Here is a 19469-nt window from a genome sequence, read left to right as displayed (position 1 = left end):
CATATTTTGTGTTTTCAAATCATAACCAGTCCTGGACTGTGAAATCTGATTGAAAGGCGTCTGTTTTATTGGATTCGAACGAAAAACAATCAAGGCTGTAACTCGATGCCTTAATACTCAATCGATCCAACAAAAAAATGTTTGATATGTTTTGGATGCAGGGGCGGACTGGGTGTTAAAACCAGCCCGGGCACTTCTATATAATCCGGCCCATAGATTGTATGTCACATGATGAGCGTCCAATCCTACCTGACCTCAAAAGTATTGTGTAAAGTTTAATAATGTATCGAAGGTAATTAGTACATGGATAATTTATTGGACGATTTTGAAACTATCAAATAAACGCCATTATTAAATGTACAAACACTTGAAATGGAGAAAACTTCTTGCTACCTTATACATTAGCTTTTACATTGAAGGCATCCGAAGATCCTCCGTCAACGAACATATTGTTTATGATTCACTTTCACTCCTCGCCATTTTCTCAGGCATATGGACTTCAATTTACAAAACCAACTCCTCATCCTTCATTATTTAACAAGCTCACGGGGCCGCGGTGGCTGAGCAGTTAAGCTCTTCCGAACCTGGTGTCCTGAGTTCGAATCTCGGTGTAGACTAATATTTTGAATTTCGGGATTTTTAGGGCTCCACTGGGTCCACTCAACTTTGACCAGTACCTGACTTAAGTTAAGAAAGTAAAGGCTGTAGGTCGTCGTGCGGGCCACATGACACCCTACTCGTTACCCATTGGCAAAGAAACAGATGACATTAACATCATCTGCCCTATAGATTGCAAGGTCTGAAAGAGAACTTTACTTTATTTACATATACTACTTTCTCAATAACTTGGAAACCTAGTTTGACTGCATCTTAAAGCTGGCTACACACACACACACAACAGAACATGTCCACGTGTTCTTAATATCCTTACGTTCAGTAAAAGAAATGCTGTCAAGATGATCTCAAATTTAGCAAAGCCTCTTTGTATTTCGGCTTAAGTCAATAACTTTGTCGTCTTGGCATTAGTGTTACTTATGACGTTGAGCCTGTTCATTTGTAAACGCTGTCATCATAAACTTGGTGAATCTTTAGTGCTTGCGAGAAAACATTAATAAGTTTACATTTTTTTTGCACAGCATTCCAGCAATAGTTATTATTACTTATTTTCTGCTTCTTCTTTTTATATTTTTTTTTTTGCATTTTGATTCCAATCAACACCTTTCAACACCAAGATAATAATTATGATTTGTGAGGGACTTCGTAGCGGGGCCAACTCGAGATCATGCTATGACTCCACCAAACCAATAATAATTCGTATGTGACTGGACATATCTATAGGACTTGGAACGTAATTGTTGATTCCTTTATAGATTCATCCGAATATATTCACACTAACGTGGATCTCTATAAGCAATAAATGCCTTAACGTTTCTTGTTTACCGTTTAGTGACGTCTCTACTAGAAGAACTATATATTGACGAAGGATATTTACGACAATGCTTTACATTAAAAAAAAGATAATTTTTTAATCATGAATAATTTAAATCTTGAAACAATTTACTAGCATTTATGCTGCACTTACGGAGGTCCTGCCGGCTCAATGGAGTACCGGCCCACGGGCATTTTCCCGAATGCCCATATTGCCAGTCTGCCCCAGTTCGGATGTTCCTTTAGAGTTCCGATATTTTACTTCTAGTTCAAACCTCCAGTAGGACTACGGGGGATGGCAGTGGTATATGAACCCGGGAACATTCTTATCTTATTTTATATAATAAAGACGTTACTTCAAAAAAGAATGACTTAAATTCTGCCAGGTCACTGGTTTTCCTGGCTGGCTCAGGCAACCCATTTCACGCTCTAACTTCTGAACAAACGTCCAAAATTGACGATATTTAACAAGATTACAATTACAATATTAACGTTCAAGTGTGACTATTGTAAATTACAATTGAACTCATAACCTTAATCTCGTCCCCTTGTTGCCCGGCCCCCGGAATAAAATCGAACTTCGATTTTTGAGAACTTTTTATTTAAATAAATGATTTCAACATACGGAACTTCAGCTTTTGATCATGATTTTGTTACACCCCTTTCCAAGTCGTTCCAGTTCTAAGTCTGAATTAATGTTACCTTGACCTTGCTTGTATCGAGCCACAACTTTGGTCTTCACCACACTTCGGACTTCGCTTCCGTCATACTTTGAACCAAACGCGTTTTTTTCTAAATAAAATAGATATAAAAGAAGAAAATATTAGTGCAATAAAATACAAACAATTATAATCTAAAATAAAGAACAATTAAAGGTCCGAAATCAAACGAAAATACCTACATCTGTAATAATCACATTTTCCCATTCATTTTAGTTCCTGTTCGCATATTGGCTGGGCCATGTAAAGAGATAATGGCTATTTCTCGAAATGGTCTACCTGTTAGCGATTGGGCCACACTTCAGACTTTCGTTGTGACACACACGTGAATTGCATGATTTGTTGGACGCACTTAAGTCCACCCAACTGTAATGGGTATTTGACATTAATCAGTAAATGCTGCTGGTCGTTGTTTTGGCCATACGACACCCTAGCTCATCTACTATATATATATATATATATATATATATATATATATATATATATATATATATCTGTTATCTATATATCTGTTATCTGTATATCTGTTATCTGTATATCTGTTATCTGTATTATCTGTATATCTGTTATCCGTATATGTTATCTATACACAGTGCTTTTTATGTAAACAAAACAGGTGCCGGTACTCAGGGATTAAGTGCCGGTACTCAGTGATTGATTGCCTAACTTTTAACTATTAATAAATTAATAATATACGTTAAAATAAAAGAAAAGTAACAATTTTTTCCCCACATTCAAAAAGGCGTACCGCCACAAAAAAAAAAGCCCTGTCTATATCTATATTTATATCTAACATATATCTAGAGGCAATGACAACATGTGGGATCTACATTATCGTGTGTCGAATCTCAGACCTCTTGTTATAAGCACAGTACAATGGATGCCTAAAATGTGTCTATGTCTTAGAATAGATTGATCCTGTATCATACATTCACGGCTGTCCACAAGCATGATATATGATATCTACTTGATTGCTTTTGTTTGCTTGATTGTTTCAGCTCTCTTGAGAGGTGACGATATTTTTCGGAATGCATTATGTCTGTGAGAACTGATAATGTTTTAATATCGACTTTGACCACAAACACGAACAGCAAGTAAATAAGAATGTAGTTCGGAATTAATAATAAACGATAAAAATATAAAAAAGTCATATAAAAAAGCGATAGATATTCATGCTGTTTGCTTCTATCTATCTATCTGTCTTTCTGTCTATCTATCTATCTATCTATCTATCTATCTATCCATCCATCTATCTATCTATCTATCTATCTATCTATCTATCTATCTATCTATCCATCTATCTATCTATCTATCTATCTATCTATCTATCTATCTATCTATCTATCTATCTATTTGTCTGTCTGTCTGTTTGTCTGTCTCGTTCCGCCGTCATTCACATGTAGGCATGAGCGCCCGCAGTGGGGGATACAAAGTGGTGCACAGACAAATTCTAGCCATTGTTTTGCACCATCAAAGCATTTAAAATTTAAATAGCAACTGAACAAGTAGTACTTCCACTGGTGACTGAAGTACAGTTGTAGTAGACTAGCCTTGGTTTATAAGGAATTGATGTCTGACCATGCACCCCTCTGAATTCTGAGCAACCATATTTTAGCCATTTTTTTGCACCTTCAAATCAATTAACTTCTGCTAGGAAGCAACTTAACATGGGGTGTTCCCACTGAAATAAAGTTAATAAGGATAAGCTATTATTGTAGTAAACTAGAATAGGCTAATCTGTAGTTCATGTCCGACCATGTGCGCTTTATTATAGGCTTGCAGTTCAATATTCTATAGCACGTTAGTCGTGACGTTTTGTTTTTATTTGCACATAATTATAGTTATCATTATATTTAGTAAAGGCCTAGAATATGTCAACATTTTTTTTTTTTTTTTTTTTTTTGTCTTGGAGGACAAATCCTTGCCAGTTGACTTTCGATGTGATATATGTGAACGCTTATGAACAAGAGTGAAGAGTGCAGTATTTTGTTTACATCCTACAAAGATAGAAGAGCTGCAACGTAAAGAGGAATATCAGAACTACCACATACGCGTCCATCGCCGGCTTGTCCATCGCGACGAGAAGCTATTCAATAGTTAAGTTAATGACAGTTTTGGCAGCGTTGACATTTTTTTGTTTGATCGAACGTTAGGATGCACTGACCAACATGTACAGTAAATAGTTTGTTCACATGTTCGTTTTCATGTATTTTATGAAACAAGTATTTACAGTGAACTTAATATCACATAGGTATGGGGGAGGGGCGAGGGTAAGCCAGTTCTTTTCTTTAATATTCTCTGTAATAAAAAAAAGTTGAAGCTACGACTTTGAGACATAGGTGGCAACTTGCACCTCACTGCGAAAAATTCTGCGGGCGCCCATGCATGTAGGCCTACCCATTTGCACAGCTCTACACCATTTAACCAAAGAAAAAGTACATTTTTTTTACACTAATAAATTCTATTCATGAATGTCCACGATAAGTCTATAGATGTGAGTCTTTGCAGCATCATTTATGCTCCGTTTGTCGGAGTTTCCAGAGTCCTAAAGCTCAGCATTATTGACAGGATATGACCCAAAAGGCAGTAATTCTTCTAGACAAGTCCATTGTCTTTTATTACATCTTCCAAGATTTAAACCAATCAAGATCTAGCTTGTTTCATTAAAAACTCCGAAACTGCCTTTCTCCCTTGACACAGCATGAGCTTCTTTAAAAAAATATTTTTACTATTCTTCTTTTTTGTTTTGCCATGTCAAATGCAAACATTTCACGGCGTTGTCTGCAGTTATAAGAAATTTCTCGAAAGTTCAACAAGATCTAGCTGCTTCTTTTTAAAATAATAAAATAAGAAGTAAACAAAATCAACTCCTGATTAAGTTCAAATAATCTAGTCAACTAAACATTCATATTTTAGTTGTCATTGATGAAAGAAAAGTGAACAAAGATTTGGTCAGTATGGGGATCGAACCCACGACATTGGCGTTATTAGCTCGACGTTCTGTCAACTTTGCGAGTCTTTGACTTACGACTTTGGACCTTCAACTTTCGTTCCGTGAAGAAAATCCAAGCCAATACCAGAAGAAATGGAGAAATCAGAGCTTACCTTACCTTCAGATAAAAACTTATCTTACATTTAGAATAAAGCTTATCTTGCCTTTAAAAGCTTATATTGCCTTTAGATAAAAGCGTATCTTACTTTTAGATAAAAACTTATCTTACCTTCAGATAAAGCTTATCTTACCTTCAGATAAAAGTTTAGCCATCCTTTACATAAAAGCTTATCTTATCTCCAGATAAAGCATATTTTACCTTTATATAAAACTTATCTTGCCTTGAGATAAAAGCTTATTTTATCTCCAAATAAAAAGTTATCGTTCCTTTTGATAAAGCTTATCTTACCTCTAGATAAAGCTTATCTTACCTTCAAGATAAACGCTTATTTCACTTCTAGATAAAAGCTTAATTTACCTTTAGATAAAAGATTATCTTACCTTCAGATAAAGCTTATCTTACCTTAAAATGAAGCTTATCTTACCTTCAGATAAACCTTATCTTACCTTCAGATATACCTTATCTTACCTTCAAGATAAACGCTTATCTTGCTTTTAGATTAAAGCTTATCTTACCTACAGATAAGCTTATCTTTCTTTTAGATAAAAGCTTAACTTACCTTTAGATAAAAGCCTATCTTACCTTCAGATAAATAGAAAGCAATTAGAAGCAGTACTGTCAGCAGCAAGATGGCTAATGTCTGTTTGTATAGACGCACCCGTCTTAACATTCTGTGTGACCAAAAAAAGAAAGCAAAATAGCCTACTCTTGTTGGTGTACTTGTCAAAAAGATGACAACATATGCCAGCTTAATTCCATTTGGACAAAGAAGAAACAGATACAAAAATACTTTCAAAAATAACAATGCTTATATTAAGCGTAGTTGTATCAATTACTTTGGGATCAGTCATGAAATTAAATTTGTAATAGATCTAGACCAGGGGTGGGCAAATTACGGAACACGGGTCACATGCGGCCCGCCGAGGTGTCTTTTGCGGCCCGCCGACACCTACAGAAATCAGGTGTGCCCACAGTAGATAGATATAAAAATGCAAATATTAAAAAAAAATATATCTATATAAATTATTGAAACTGTCTCGTTATAAAAAGTTTTAAGTAAAAGAAGATTATGCTTATTGGCTATACATCAATACACTCAATTCAAGACACAATGTCTAAGTGTTGGGTAGGCTTGGAATAAGATGGCAAGTGTAACAACTGATGGAGCTCGATTTTGGACTGAGAACCATAAACTTGAAATAGGAAATTTTGCACAAAGCTGCATATAATATAAACTTTAAAATATAAGCAAAGGATACATAATGAGATTTATTAGAGCTAGGGGAGTTGATCATTGGTAGTTCCGATTTATGAATAAATAATCCAATGTATCCGCTAGCTTAGCATGGGCAAGGCAAAGGAGAAGAATATAAAATCTTAAGGATGAAATTATGTTACTTGAAGGAAATTGACTGTCACTTTGTTACCAATATTTCTAATGAAGAGTGGAAGATAAAATATCATGTTTTTTTTTAAAATTACTACTGCAATTGATTGTTTACATATGAAATGCAAATGCATGTTAAATCTTTGCAAACAAGGCTTTCCCATTTCTACTGGCAAGCAAAAAAAAAAAAAGAAAAATTGTCATTTCCTTTACTGAAAGGTGAAATTATCTTTAGTGAAATGATTAAAAGTACAACACTTATCAAGAGAAGCCGATTCAGCTCCAGAGGACATAACTCAAAGCAAAGAGAAGTTCCAGTCAGCATTACCATGGGTGCCAGAAGCTCTATTTCCACACTTAAAAAACTTTTGCTGCTGTTCACAATATTTGGGTACACATATATCAGTTCTTCTTCTTCGTTCTCATTTTACATGTTGGAGGATTCAGATCAGTAATCCTATATCTGAGATGAAGCGTGTAGTGGTTTCCAGATCAGGCAGTTCTCCGAATAGTCTTTGGAGAGTCTTGTTCGGATCCCTTGATTTAGTATGCACCATTGAAGGACATGGTCAGCATTCTCCGGTGATGCTCCACAAGGGAAGACTTCGCTCGTCCCGACATTTCACTTCCGGAACATATATTGTCTCATTCAGTTAGCAAGCATTTTTTTTGTGGAAACTAAACAAGTATAATCACTGCTCAATGTTGATTGACTGTAATTTGACAGCAGTCACACACAGGGGTAACAACTAGTAAGCTAATTTCACAGTTAAGAAACATTATGCACGAGTGTAAGAAGTAAAATACTGCACATTAAGTACAACTGTATATTTGTTGGGATATTGTGATATAAAAAGACAACAGCAATTTTAAAAAATCGTAATACATTGTATATATGAATTAAAAGACATTCTACACAGCAAGCTTATCTTTCTAAGATATATATATATATATGCGGCCCGCCATTACCAAACTTTTTTTAATGCGGCCCTCGATACAAAAATGTTGCCCACCCCTGATCTAGACTAACAATAATACATCTGCCCGATGACACGTTGACAAAGCTTTTATCAAGTCACTCTGTGAAAAAAGCTTGATACAAACTTCTTATAAGACAAACAAAGTGAGTTGATATAACATTTGTCAGAAGAGACCAATGTACTTTAGAATCATATATAATATTTACATTGTATATTTCTCTACTGTGCCTGAACTCTTCAGGTATTCTTTAAAATGAGGAACTTAGCATTTTGTCGGTCACACACACACACACAAACACACACACACACACACACATACATACATACGTACATACATACATACATACATACATACATGTATGCATACATACATACATACATACATACATACATGCATACATACATACATACATGCATACATACATACATACATACATACATACATACATACATACATACATACATACATACATACATACATACATGCATAGATACATACATACATACATACATACATACATACATACATACATGCATACATGCATAGATACATACATACATGCATACATACATACATACATACATACATACATGCATACATGCATACATACATACATACATGCATACATACATACATACATACATACATACATACATACATACATACATACATACATACATACATACATACATACATACATACATACATGCATAGATACATACATACATACATACATACATACATACATACATACATGCATACATGCATAGATACATACATACATGCATACATACATACATACATACATACATGCATACATGCATAGATACATACATACATACATACATACATACATACATACATACATACATACATACATATATATATATATAATACATACATACATACATACATACATACATACATACATACATACATACACACATACATACATACATACATACATATATATATATAAATTAATGTATATAATGCTATATTTAAAAAAACTGGTAGTGTTGTATGTATTAATAAGGATATAAAAATAAGCAATGGAAAAAAAATTGAATGTAACTTTAACTATTGACACTATTCACTTTGCTTATCGACTAACCTCAGTAACTTAAGTAAGCCAAGTACAATTAGAAAATCATTTAATCATATCCTTTAGTCCAGGCTCACATCGAACCATATTTTCGTAACAAACAAGTGTATTGAAAACTTTTGAACATTAACCATGTAATACTAATAATAACAATATCAGCCGGCCAAACAGTACAACAACTTCGGCCACACTTTAGTTTCGCACACGTTTCGTACGGACGAAGGGAGGATTATGTTATTGAAAGTTTGTAATTCATTGGCGTGCTGAAAATATCGAAACCTGATTGTTTACTTGCTTACCAAACCATTGGCCTATAAAAAGGACATTTCGGCGGCCCCATTTGAGTTTGCGAGATACACAAACTCTAATTGTATTCTTGTTCTAAATTTGTGTTTTAAAGTGTTTAGAATCCATGTGGACTTTCGTAGATTGTTCATACGTTAGAACAAGCAAAATAAAAACAATGCTTTTAATAAAAAAAGGTATATCTAAGGGAAGAACTCCACATTAACAACTATATCTTTCAATAGTACATGATTTATTTCCTTTTTCGATATCAAAATAATTAAAAAATTAACTGACCAATCAGTTAATTTTTAAATGGATTCATGTTTTTGTAGGTACAATAAATAATTGTGGAAAGTTTCAGCTAGATCCGAGGATGGGTGTGGGAGAAATAATGCGCTAAAAAATTTTTACCAGACAGACAGACAGACAGACAGACAGAGTGAGTTGATAGCAGCTTTGTACAAATTTTATTTCTAAACGTGTTGATTTCGGGGTATGCTATTAGCACTGCTAATTTTATAATATAATGTGATTAAAAATTGGTCACAAGTATATATGAAGAGTCATCACTACGCATAATTTCTACTGTAACAGCTGTCTTGACGTGCCCGTTACTTTATGTACAGGTTGCTATCGATTAGAAATCAATAGACAAGCCATAAACATCACACTTTAAAGCACAAAGAATTAGCGATCAGTACTGAAAGTTAATTCCTAGGCTTTATTTCTATACTCTGTTTACTGAAGGAATGTCCAGTACAATGAGCATTAGCTGAGCATTTATTCCTACTTATAACTAAGGTAGGAGTTGACTTAACATTATACATACGTTAATATCAGACTCACTAAATCAATAAGATTATTTTAAAAAGTTAGATTATCTTATTTTCTTATAGATTACTGACGTCCTACCTACGCATAGGCATATATATATATATATATATATATATATATATATATATATATATATATATATATATATATATATATATATATATATATATATATATATATATATATATATATATATATATATAAATGTTTATCTATCTATGCAGGATAATGAGAAAGTTAAACTCTGCTAAGTCATTGATTCTCGTGTCTGATTCAGGCAATCCTTTGCCATGCTCTAATGACACTAGGAAATGTAAGAGGACGATGTTTATGCGCTGTGGTCTCACTACTGGCTTCGTGAGTCTGAGCTGTGACTCTTATGTTGAGCATTTAACTTGCGCTATAGATTCAGTACATACAAGTTTTAGAACGCGTAGATTCAAGTCCGATTTCAGCAGACTTCTTCTTCTTCTTTTAGCCAGCTATTTTGCAGACTACGCCAAGGAAAAAAAGTGTGCTGTTTTCTTCAGTTGTTCAGCATTGCCGTTCATGGTGTTGGTTATGTTGGGCTGTAGTGGAAGTAGGGTCTGCTTAAGGTGGATTAGGAAGGGGCATTCAAAGAGGATATGGTTTACGGTTTCATAAGGGTGAGCGCAGTGTCTGCAAAGGGGACGTTTTCAGCAGACAAAGATAAAGTTTATTCACATTAATAATACACGATAAAATAGAGCTGCTTTCAAGTGTCCAGCTACATATCACTGATTTATATATATTGGCATCCTTCAGTCGTAGAACGACTATGGTTCATCTCGAACACACACACACTCATATATATATATATATCATATATTGCAGGTCAAAGTGGCTTTCGCTTTGGTGGTAGAGGAGCCGGCCATTTTCCGTATGGCTTTTCTTCAAGAGCTGAGGCCCATGTTTTCTCGCTGTCCATAGCTTTCTTGGTCACCGTCTCTCTGCAACTAGTGCGGTCCAAGGCTATATCTTCCCAATGGTCAGTATCAATGTTCACTGATCTTAAATCCCGCTTTATCACATCCAAGCAACTGAGATGAGTGCGACCAGTTTTTCTTGAGCCAGACGCGAGTTGCCCGTACAATCACTGGTTAGACTTAAATAACACAATATCCTATATAGGAATACATCCAAGCTTGAATGCCAGTTGCATATATCCAATGTATAAGAATTACAATGATAAGTCTCTTTATAATATAACAAGGTACCAGCTCTTAATTACGTCTGCATCACCGCGGGTATAAGATATCAACTAACTTTACTACATGTGTTGTCTTGATCCAAGGTGAACAAATAACACTCAATATCAAATGAGGCTGTGACAGGAAACAAAGAACGCTTGAACGAATTAAGTCCTAACATATAGAATGATCGAAATGACTATTTTGAAAAACATAGCTACTTTAATCAGCCAAGTAAAATCATATCAAAATGGCTGTATTTTACAAAGCTTATATTTACTCACTACGTCTGTCTGTCTGTCTGTGTAGTACACATTTTGTACACGTTACTTCTCCCACTTCCCAGTCTTGGATCAAGTTGAAATTTTGCACAATTATTCATAGTCGATGACAGTACATAAATGATTTAGAGCGTGTCTAAAATGTTTTGTTTTTATTTGACTTCTTAAAACATACAGAAGGTTTCATATTTCTGCTACTTCTATTTGTACTTTATATTTAGAATGCAGTCTTCTGGGGGAATACCGAAAAAAAAAAATAAAGATTTATAAGGAAACTTGCGCTTTTTCGAAAATTGCGCTGTTCAGGATGCCGATTTGTCGAAGCCATGTCATAGTGAGCACATAAGTGGTAAAAGAAAACTTTGTATGACATTTCATGGAAATCTCTTTGCTAGTTAAAACTAGTTTAGATGATCTCTCTGAGTCAGTGTGTTGTATTTTAGAAATATATATGGATTATTATTAAATCTCTTTGCGTTCCTTTTAAATGCGCATATCTGTGAACATCTCCGGACATAGTCATATCTGTGAGCATCTCCGGACATAGTCATATCTGTGAGCATCTCCGGACATAGTCATATCTGTGAGCATCTCCGAACATAGTCATATTTGTGAACATCTCCGGACATAGTCATATCTGTGAACATCTCCGGACATAGTCATATCTGTGAACATCTCCGGACATAGTCATATCTGTGAGCATCTCCGGACATAGTAATATCTGTGAACATCTCGGGACATAGTCATATCTGTGAGCATCTCCGGAAATAGTCATATCTGTGAACATCTCCGGACATAGTCATATCTGTGAACATCTCCGGACATAGTCATATCTGTGAACATCTCGGGACATAGTCATATCTGTGAACATCTCCGGACATAGTCATATCTGTGAACATCTCCGGACATAATCATATCTGTGAACATCTCCGGACATAGTCATATCTGTGAGCATCTCCGGACATAGTCATATCTGTGAACATCTCGGGACATAGTTAAATCTGTGAACATCTCCGGACATAGTCATATCTGTGAACATCTCGGGACATAGTCATATCTGTGAACATCTCCGGACATAGTCATATCTGTGAACATCTCCGGACATAGTCATATCTGTGAGCATCTCCGGACATAGTCATATCTGTGAACATCTCCGGACATAGTCATATCTGTTAACATCTCCGGACATAGTCATATCTGTGAACATCTCGGGACATAGTCATATCTGTGAACATCTCCGGACATAGTCATATCTGTGAACATCTCCGGACATAGTCATATCTGTGAGCATCTCCGGACATAGTCATATCTGTGAACATCTCCGGACATAGTCATATCTGTGAACATCTCCGGACATAGTCATATCTGTGAACATCTTAGAACTGATAGAACATTTCTTTAGTATGATTTAAGATGAACTTCACACCATACGTTTTATTAAAATATCGAATTTCAAGTGCGTCACGCGTTTTAAATGTGTCTGTAAATTAGTTTACATGTTTCGGATATTTCTTCAAAGTTGAAGATAATTTACTTTACATCCTAGTCCAAGCCTGCCGCAGGACGACGGGGGATGGGAGCGGGCAAGGTATGAGCCCGGGACCATTGATAAGTCCAAAAGACAGTCCAGCGCGCATACCGCACGACCAGAAAGAAATTGTTTCGTGTGCAATTTTTTTTTAATATGGGAATGTTTATTACAATTTTTGTTTTAATTTTTTAAATTTAGCCTTTTGGCAACCAAATCCTGCGCATTAATATATGTAAGTCAATATATTTTTGTAGAAGGAAAATAATTGGTAAAAATGGTGATTGACGTTATGATTAATGTTAATAAACACTCTATCGCAAAGTTTTTTATATGATAAATTAACACACACAGTCTTTTAGCTTAGAAATAATGTCCTTTACACAACGCTTATCTCCCTTAGCTTACTGCGTTGTTTTTCTTTTCTATATATATTCTATATTTAAAACATAATGATCTAATTACGACTTGATGATGAACTAATTGGCTCATTGTTTTTATTGATTTATGTGTTGAAATCGATCAAGAGCGTGCATGTAAAATTTTATGACGATTGGATGAGTAGAAGGGGTCAAAAAGTCGACTTGTGAAAAATCCATGAAAGATACAGAGTGAGTGAGTTATTATAAGCGGTGTACAAATGTAACTAAGGACACTACGCTATACAAAACGCTGAAGAGATTTCTAAAAGAGACCATTATTCATCAGGATGGTTGCCTGGTCGTGCGGTTTGTGCGCTGGACTGTCGTTTGGATTTATCGATGGTCACGGGTTCAAACCCTGCCCGCTCCCATCCCCCGTCGTACTGCGGGAGGTTTGGACTAGGAAGTAAACTATCTTCAACTCTGAAGGAACATCCGAAACCTGTCAAACATTTTACAAACGAACAAAACATATATGGATAATTTACTGGTACGAATTTAACTTTTGAAGCGTGTGGGAAGTTGTGTGGGAAGTTTTGTGAGAAGTTTTGTGAGAAGTTTTGTGAGAAGTAGTGTTTGTTCGACTTAACCTAAAGGTCACCGATGTCTTTGTGTAACACACGGCTCTCTTGTTTTATTGCATTGCTAAAAAATAATAAATCCAAATCCAAAAGGCTTAACTTTCAAACATATCAGAAACTTTCAGCTGTTGCGAATCAATATTAAAAGATTAAAATAAAAGAAAATCATCTATTTATAAATATATAATCCTGGAGACACAAAGGATAAAAATGCTAAATAAAAAAATAAAATAGATCATACCGCATTAAAACATTCCAGGCCTGAGCCCGATGTCACATGACTGATCTTATCTTAGAACAATGTTCTCAATGAAAAGAAAAACGTCTGGTGGTAATGATCTTTTAATCACGTGATATCTTTCTTAATAAAACTAATTTGATTTCGAACGGTCCCCGTGGGGCAGAGCCTTTTGTGTTTGGTGTCTTGTCAGTCGCGTTTCAAAAACAAGAAGCACTTTTTCAATTTCGATTGCTGAAGCGTTTTTAGCGAGTTCGATAAAAGTGCAAATGCTATTTATGGTCACCCAAAGGGGACTGTTTGGTTTATAACATAAATTACGCAATTTTTATACAGCTAGAAAAGAATTTAAAATAAGATTTTAAAATGCACCTTTTATTTTTTTAAACTTCTATAATGGGGTTTTGGAAAACATAAACGGTACACAATAAAATGAAAAAAAAAAAGAATGTTTGATTAAAAAAAAATGGAAAACGTTTTACCCCGCCCCATTCCGCCACCTGCCCACGAGAACAAATTTCTGATTAAACAAATACATAACTCTGCTAGACTTTCTAATATTTCAATGATTGGATTAACAGTATAATATGTTCCTGAACATTAATTTATTGAACTCTTCAATGAATAAGGCCTACATCAGGAAATACCGAAGATGCATAGTCCGCTCAAGATAAATAGTTTCTCGATCTCAAGCAAAGCTGAAAACTATTTCTTTTTTTAACTTTCAAAATTAAACAAATTTGAAAAAAAAAATTGAAAGGTGAAACTAGAATTTCTCCAATGTCCAATTTCTACGAAAATCATTTGAGCCGTTTTCGAGATTCGTGTCAACGTTTCACCCACCCAGAAGGTTCCAGGAAGTTTCCACTAAGTTACGAGCTGAATAGAAGTATTGTAAAAAAACAATAGTTTCCTTATAATGTAAATCACCACATTGGTAAGCATTATTCCGGAAAAAAATTCTTTAGTCCTACATAATTCTTGTATGTATATATATTTATATATATTTTTTTTTCGAAAACGGCTCTAACGATTTTCTTTAATGACGTCAAAGGAAAAAAACTTGACACCTCCTACGTCACTGGCTTACAGCCGTTTACTAAAACATTTCTTTGAAACAAGTTTTATCGAGTTTCAACGAATGAATAGACACAGCATTTTGCGCACCGTAGTCGAAGGTGTAGTACCGGGTCAGCGTTTATTTTGATCAAGCACGTGGTTACCTGAAGACGCTCAAGTGTTTCCAAGTGTTTCTACAAATTAAACATTTCATCGATTATCGATATTAAGTAAGGTAAGTTTAAAAAACAATTTGATGTATGTGCATAACTTTAATTAGCTAGAATGTAGGCCGAAAGAATAGATTGTTTACTAATCCTGAGGGTTTTGATCTCGCCTCATCCAATGAAGTATGTGACGTGCTGACACTGAATGCTGATCAAAGCATTCCAGCTAATGAAATGGTTGCACATCAGCGAGGCAAAGAAATAGTTACTTTAAAGAACACAGACAAACGAACAGAACCATTCACATATCCATTATTTTATCCTAAAGGCAATAAAGCTGGCTAGATGAAGAAGAGGAAGATAGGATGAAGAAATTATTTACCACTTTTATTGGCAGATGCCCCGAGCATCTTTAATGGATCGGAAGACAGAATGGGTTGAGAGACTTCGTGAAAATCAAAGATAATGGTCGTATCCTCAGCGTTAATTTTGTTGCCCAGCCAGAACTCTTATCACCTAAGGATGCTTCTGTACCACGTCAACGATGCTACATGTTTTGACGACCTTCTTAAATTTATTGGTATCAGGCATGCCACGTTCAAGCAAGCGTGTCTGGCTCGAGGGCTTGCCTATGATGACCAACAGTGGATAGATGGTCTGTAGGAATCTATGTTAAATACACCAAGAGCAATGAGAACACTGTACACACAGATTTTAATCTTTGGAAAATCCAAAAGGACTTTGGGAAATGTTTCAAGCAGATCTGGCTGAGGATTTTCTACTAGAAATAGAACGCACAGGTGGCCGAGTGGAAGACGCGATAAATCATGCATATCGAATTATCGCCTCCAAACTAGATACCGAAGTCACAGAAGGCAGAGATTTTCAGTACTGGGTCATGGCATGGACAACATTCACTTTGTTAATAACGACTTAAATATGGATGTACATAACAGCAACGGCTCAATACTGTTGTTTGGACTCCTAAAAGGGAAACAGGTTGACATAGTGAATACTAATCTTGATGCTGTACAATTCATAACTCTGGAACAATTTGTTCTTTTTTATTTTTTATTTTATTTTATTTTTTATTATGTACCTAGGGGCACTGGAAAAACAGTTGTGTACAAGACTATTTTTCACACGGGGTCGAAATTTCAATGTGAAATGTACGGCATTTACAAAAATAGCATCAATTCTTTTGTCTAATGGACGCACCTCACACTAAACATTTGGACTCATGTGCCTCAAACATCTGAATCAGTTTCAAACATAAAGCCAGGATCACTGAAAGCTGCTCAGTTAGCGGAAGTGGATGTATTTTTAATGGATGAGGCTCCTATGCTGCCAAAATACGGACTTTCTACCATAGACCAGCTACTAAGAGCAATCGGGAATTCGAAAGAGTCTTTGGAGGAAAAATTATAGATTTGGGGGCGACTTCCGACAATGTCTTCCAATTCAGCCACGAGCTAACAGAAGTGAGCTTTTAGATGAAGCCCTTTAAAAAATTGAACTATGGAGGCATTTTAAAATATTCCGATGAAACCCTAAATGTGAGAGTTGATGAAGAAGAGACGGCTTCTGCAGAGTTTCTTTTAAGGATTGGAGACGGCGAAATACCATTAAATGATATGGGTGATATAGCTCTACCCCAAAGTGACAATTTTCGTCTGTATATTTCCGTATATTTTGCGATTTCGGGAGATTTCCAGGAGCTCGTGGTAAATCGACAGGATGGCGCGGGAAATCTGTTTTAAGTTATAAAATGGTTTAATTTAATAATTTATATACATTGAATTAGAGCGGGTCCTATGAAGGTGCGGGGCCCACTGCGGTCGCATAGGTTGCAGTAGCCTAAGGCCGGCCCTGAAAAATAGCGGCGTATGCTACGCCGCCGGTCGACTAGTAGATTTTTAATCCTTAGATATTAGGCTGCTCATTATATTTTTTTAACCTACATTTCATTATAAATATATCTCTAGAGAAGATATTTTCTACTTTGCCTGAAGTAGATGTCTTCATTTTGTACAAGGCCTAGACAAAGTTTGAAATAGCTTGGTTATCAACTAGTTTGCTTAAAAAGGCCTTGACTTCGCACATTGCTGGTAAAAGATATAATATATTGGTTTAGTTGTTTGGAGTTCAGAAATTATTTATATAGTAATCTAGTAATCCATGAGTAGGAACAACGCGCATCTAGGAGTTGTTTTTTTACAAAGCTTATATCAAGTCACTCTGACTGTCTGTTAAAACGTTTGTACATTTTAGTTCTCCAACACTCATTCTCGGATCAAGTTGAAACTTTGCACAATTATCTATTTGCAAAACAAGTCATGAATCAATAAAAAAAAGTAACCAATTGGGAAATTAATTGCTGGTAATTAATTATTTGGCTGCATACCAACAAGGAAAACTAAAACATCAGTACTCACAGATATGGCTAAATTTGTTGGGTTTAATCTCTTTAAATACTTGTTAACGCTATTTCTTCCTCACTCATTCTCCGATCAAGTTGAAACTTCAAAAAATTATTTATTGTACCTAACAAAACATGAATCAATAAACAAAAATGCTCAATTAGTCAATTAATTATTGGTAATTTATTATTTTCTTTAATTTCGAAAAATGGAAATAACGGAACGATAGATATAGTTTTACGGGCGGAGTTCTTCCCCTTTAGATAAGCTTTATTTTTTTATGTATAATTATTTATTTTTTGTTTAAAGAAAGGATTTTTTATATTTTGCTTGTTTTGTATCACACAAACTCCGTGGTGAGACCTGCTGTTTGATTACTTGGTTTGTTGTGATACGCTTGGTATACTTCGACAATTTATTTTAAGACTCTACCTTCCAAACAAAAACAAAATTAAAAAGACTTTTTGCTATTGTTAGCTCAAGAACTTATTAACGTCATCAAATCTAGAATGAACATGAATGACGAGATCGGTGAAGGCAAGAAAGGCAATGATCCCGAACGAATGTCTAATATGTGTAAGTGTTTGGGGGTGGGGGAGTGGCGTAAACCAAAACAAACAAGAGGAGAAGGTTGTCGACTGGTTAGCACAAGCATAGAGTGGAGCACTGACATGAGTTACTTCCCGAAACTTACAGTTGCGATCCTTTGTTTTGTATAAAAAATAAATGCATAAATCAACTTCAAGCTCTTTAATTACATACAAGATACTGCGTCAAGAGTAGTTAATTTAATCAATATAGTTTTTTAAAAAAAGTCAAGTTCCCTTATCAGACCTTGTGATCTATGGGGCAGATGATGTAAAGGTCATCTGTTTTTTCTGATTAACGAGAGTATCATGTGGCCAGCACAACGACCAACCACCTTTACGTTTCCTCACCAAATGTCAAGTACCAATTAGAGCTGGGTGGACTCAGAGGCGCCATCCCAAAAGTAAAAATATCAGTCTTCGCCAGGATTCGAACCCCTGACTCCCAGTTCGGAAGACAAGCGCTTTACCAGTCAGCCACGTACTAGGCATAGGCAAAATAGGCAGCATCGCACAGGGTTATAATCTATGTTTTGTAGAGAATAAATAGCGAAGAAACGTTTACTCAATGCTATTGTTGGTGTTGCTATTGTTGAAATGGAAAAGTGGTTTGAGTGCTGGGACAAGTCCCAAAAAGCCCGTGGAGTCTGGGAGCGCATGAGGCGCCCTGACCGCACTTCCCCGTGGTGAAGGCTGTCCAGGCCTGAGAAAGCACAGTGCAGGACAGGCCACTGTCCTGTTGGCTCATATTTCTCGCGGCTATGGCCAAATTTTGATTCACGGTGCCCCCGCTGCGGGGAAGAAGAGGAAACCGTGCCTCATATTCTGTTTGACTGCCCCAGACTTGTTGATCTCCGTCTCGACAGGTCTGGGAAACCCAAAATTCTCGACCTGTATGGCGACATTTATGCACTACGCAAGACAGCAGGGTTTCTGTCCAGGGCTTTTGCAAGAGAGGATTTGAGCCTCTCAAGCCCTCTCTCTAATGGAGTTTGATGATGATGATGATGATTGTTGGTATAAACTAGGTTTTTAATTTAATTTAATTTTAGTTTCTTCGCTGTTTATTTATTTATTATTTTTCTATTTTATTTGGGGCCACCAAATTCACTTCGCCTAA

General features: G+C 35.6%; 1 protein-coding gene across 5 annotated transcripts in view; it reads right to left on the bottom strand.

Moving 5' to 3' along the window:
- LOC106067783 (carbohydrate sulfotransferase 3-like) overlaps positions 1-19469 on the bottom strand; it is a 38698-nt gene that overhangs the window by 10617 nt on the left and 8612 nt on the right. For all 5 annotated transcript variants that reach the window (XM_056004582.1, XM_056004583.1, XM_056004584.1 and 2 more), the window contains 2 exons: positions 5843-5931; positions 2131-2220 (listed from right to left, as the gene is read on the bottom strand). In XM_056004582.1, the coding sequence (XP_055860557.1) occupies positions 2131-2220; positions 5843-5931 (179 nt within the window). The remainder of the gene's footprint in view (positions 1-2130; positions 2221-5842; positions 5932-19469) is intronic.

This window comes from Biomphalaria glabrata, chromosome 11 (assembly GCF_947242115.1).
Source record: "Biomphalaria glabrata chromosome 11, xgBioGlab47.1, whole genome shotgun sequence".
NCBI classification, from domain to species: Eukaryota; Metazoa; Mollusca; class Gastropoda; family Planorbidae; genus Biomphalaria; species Biomphalaria glabrata.
Note: the sequence above shows the minus strand (reverse complement) of the source record. Positions and strands in the feature narration are given on the sequence as shown.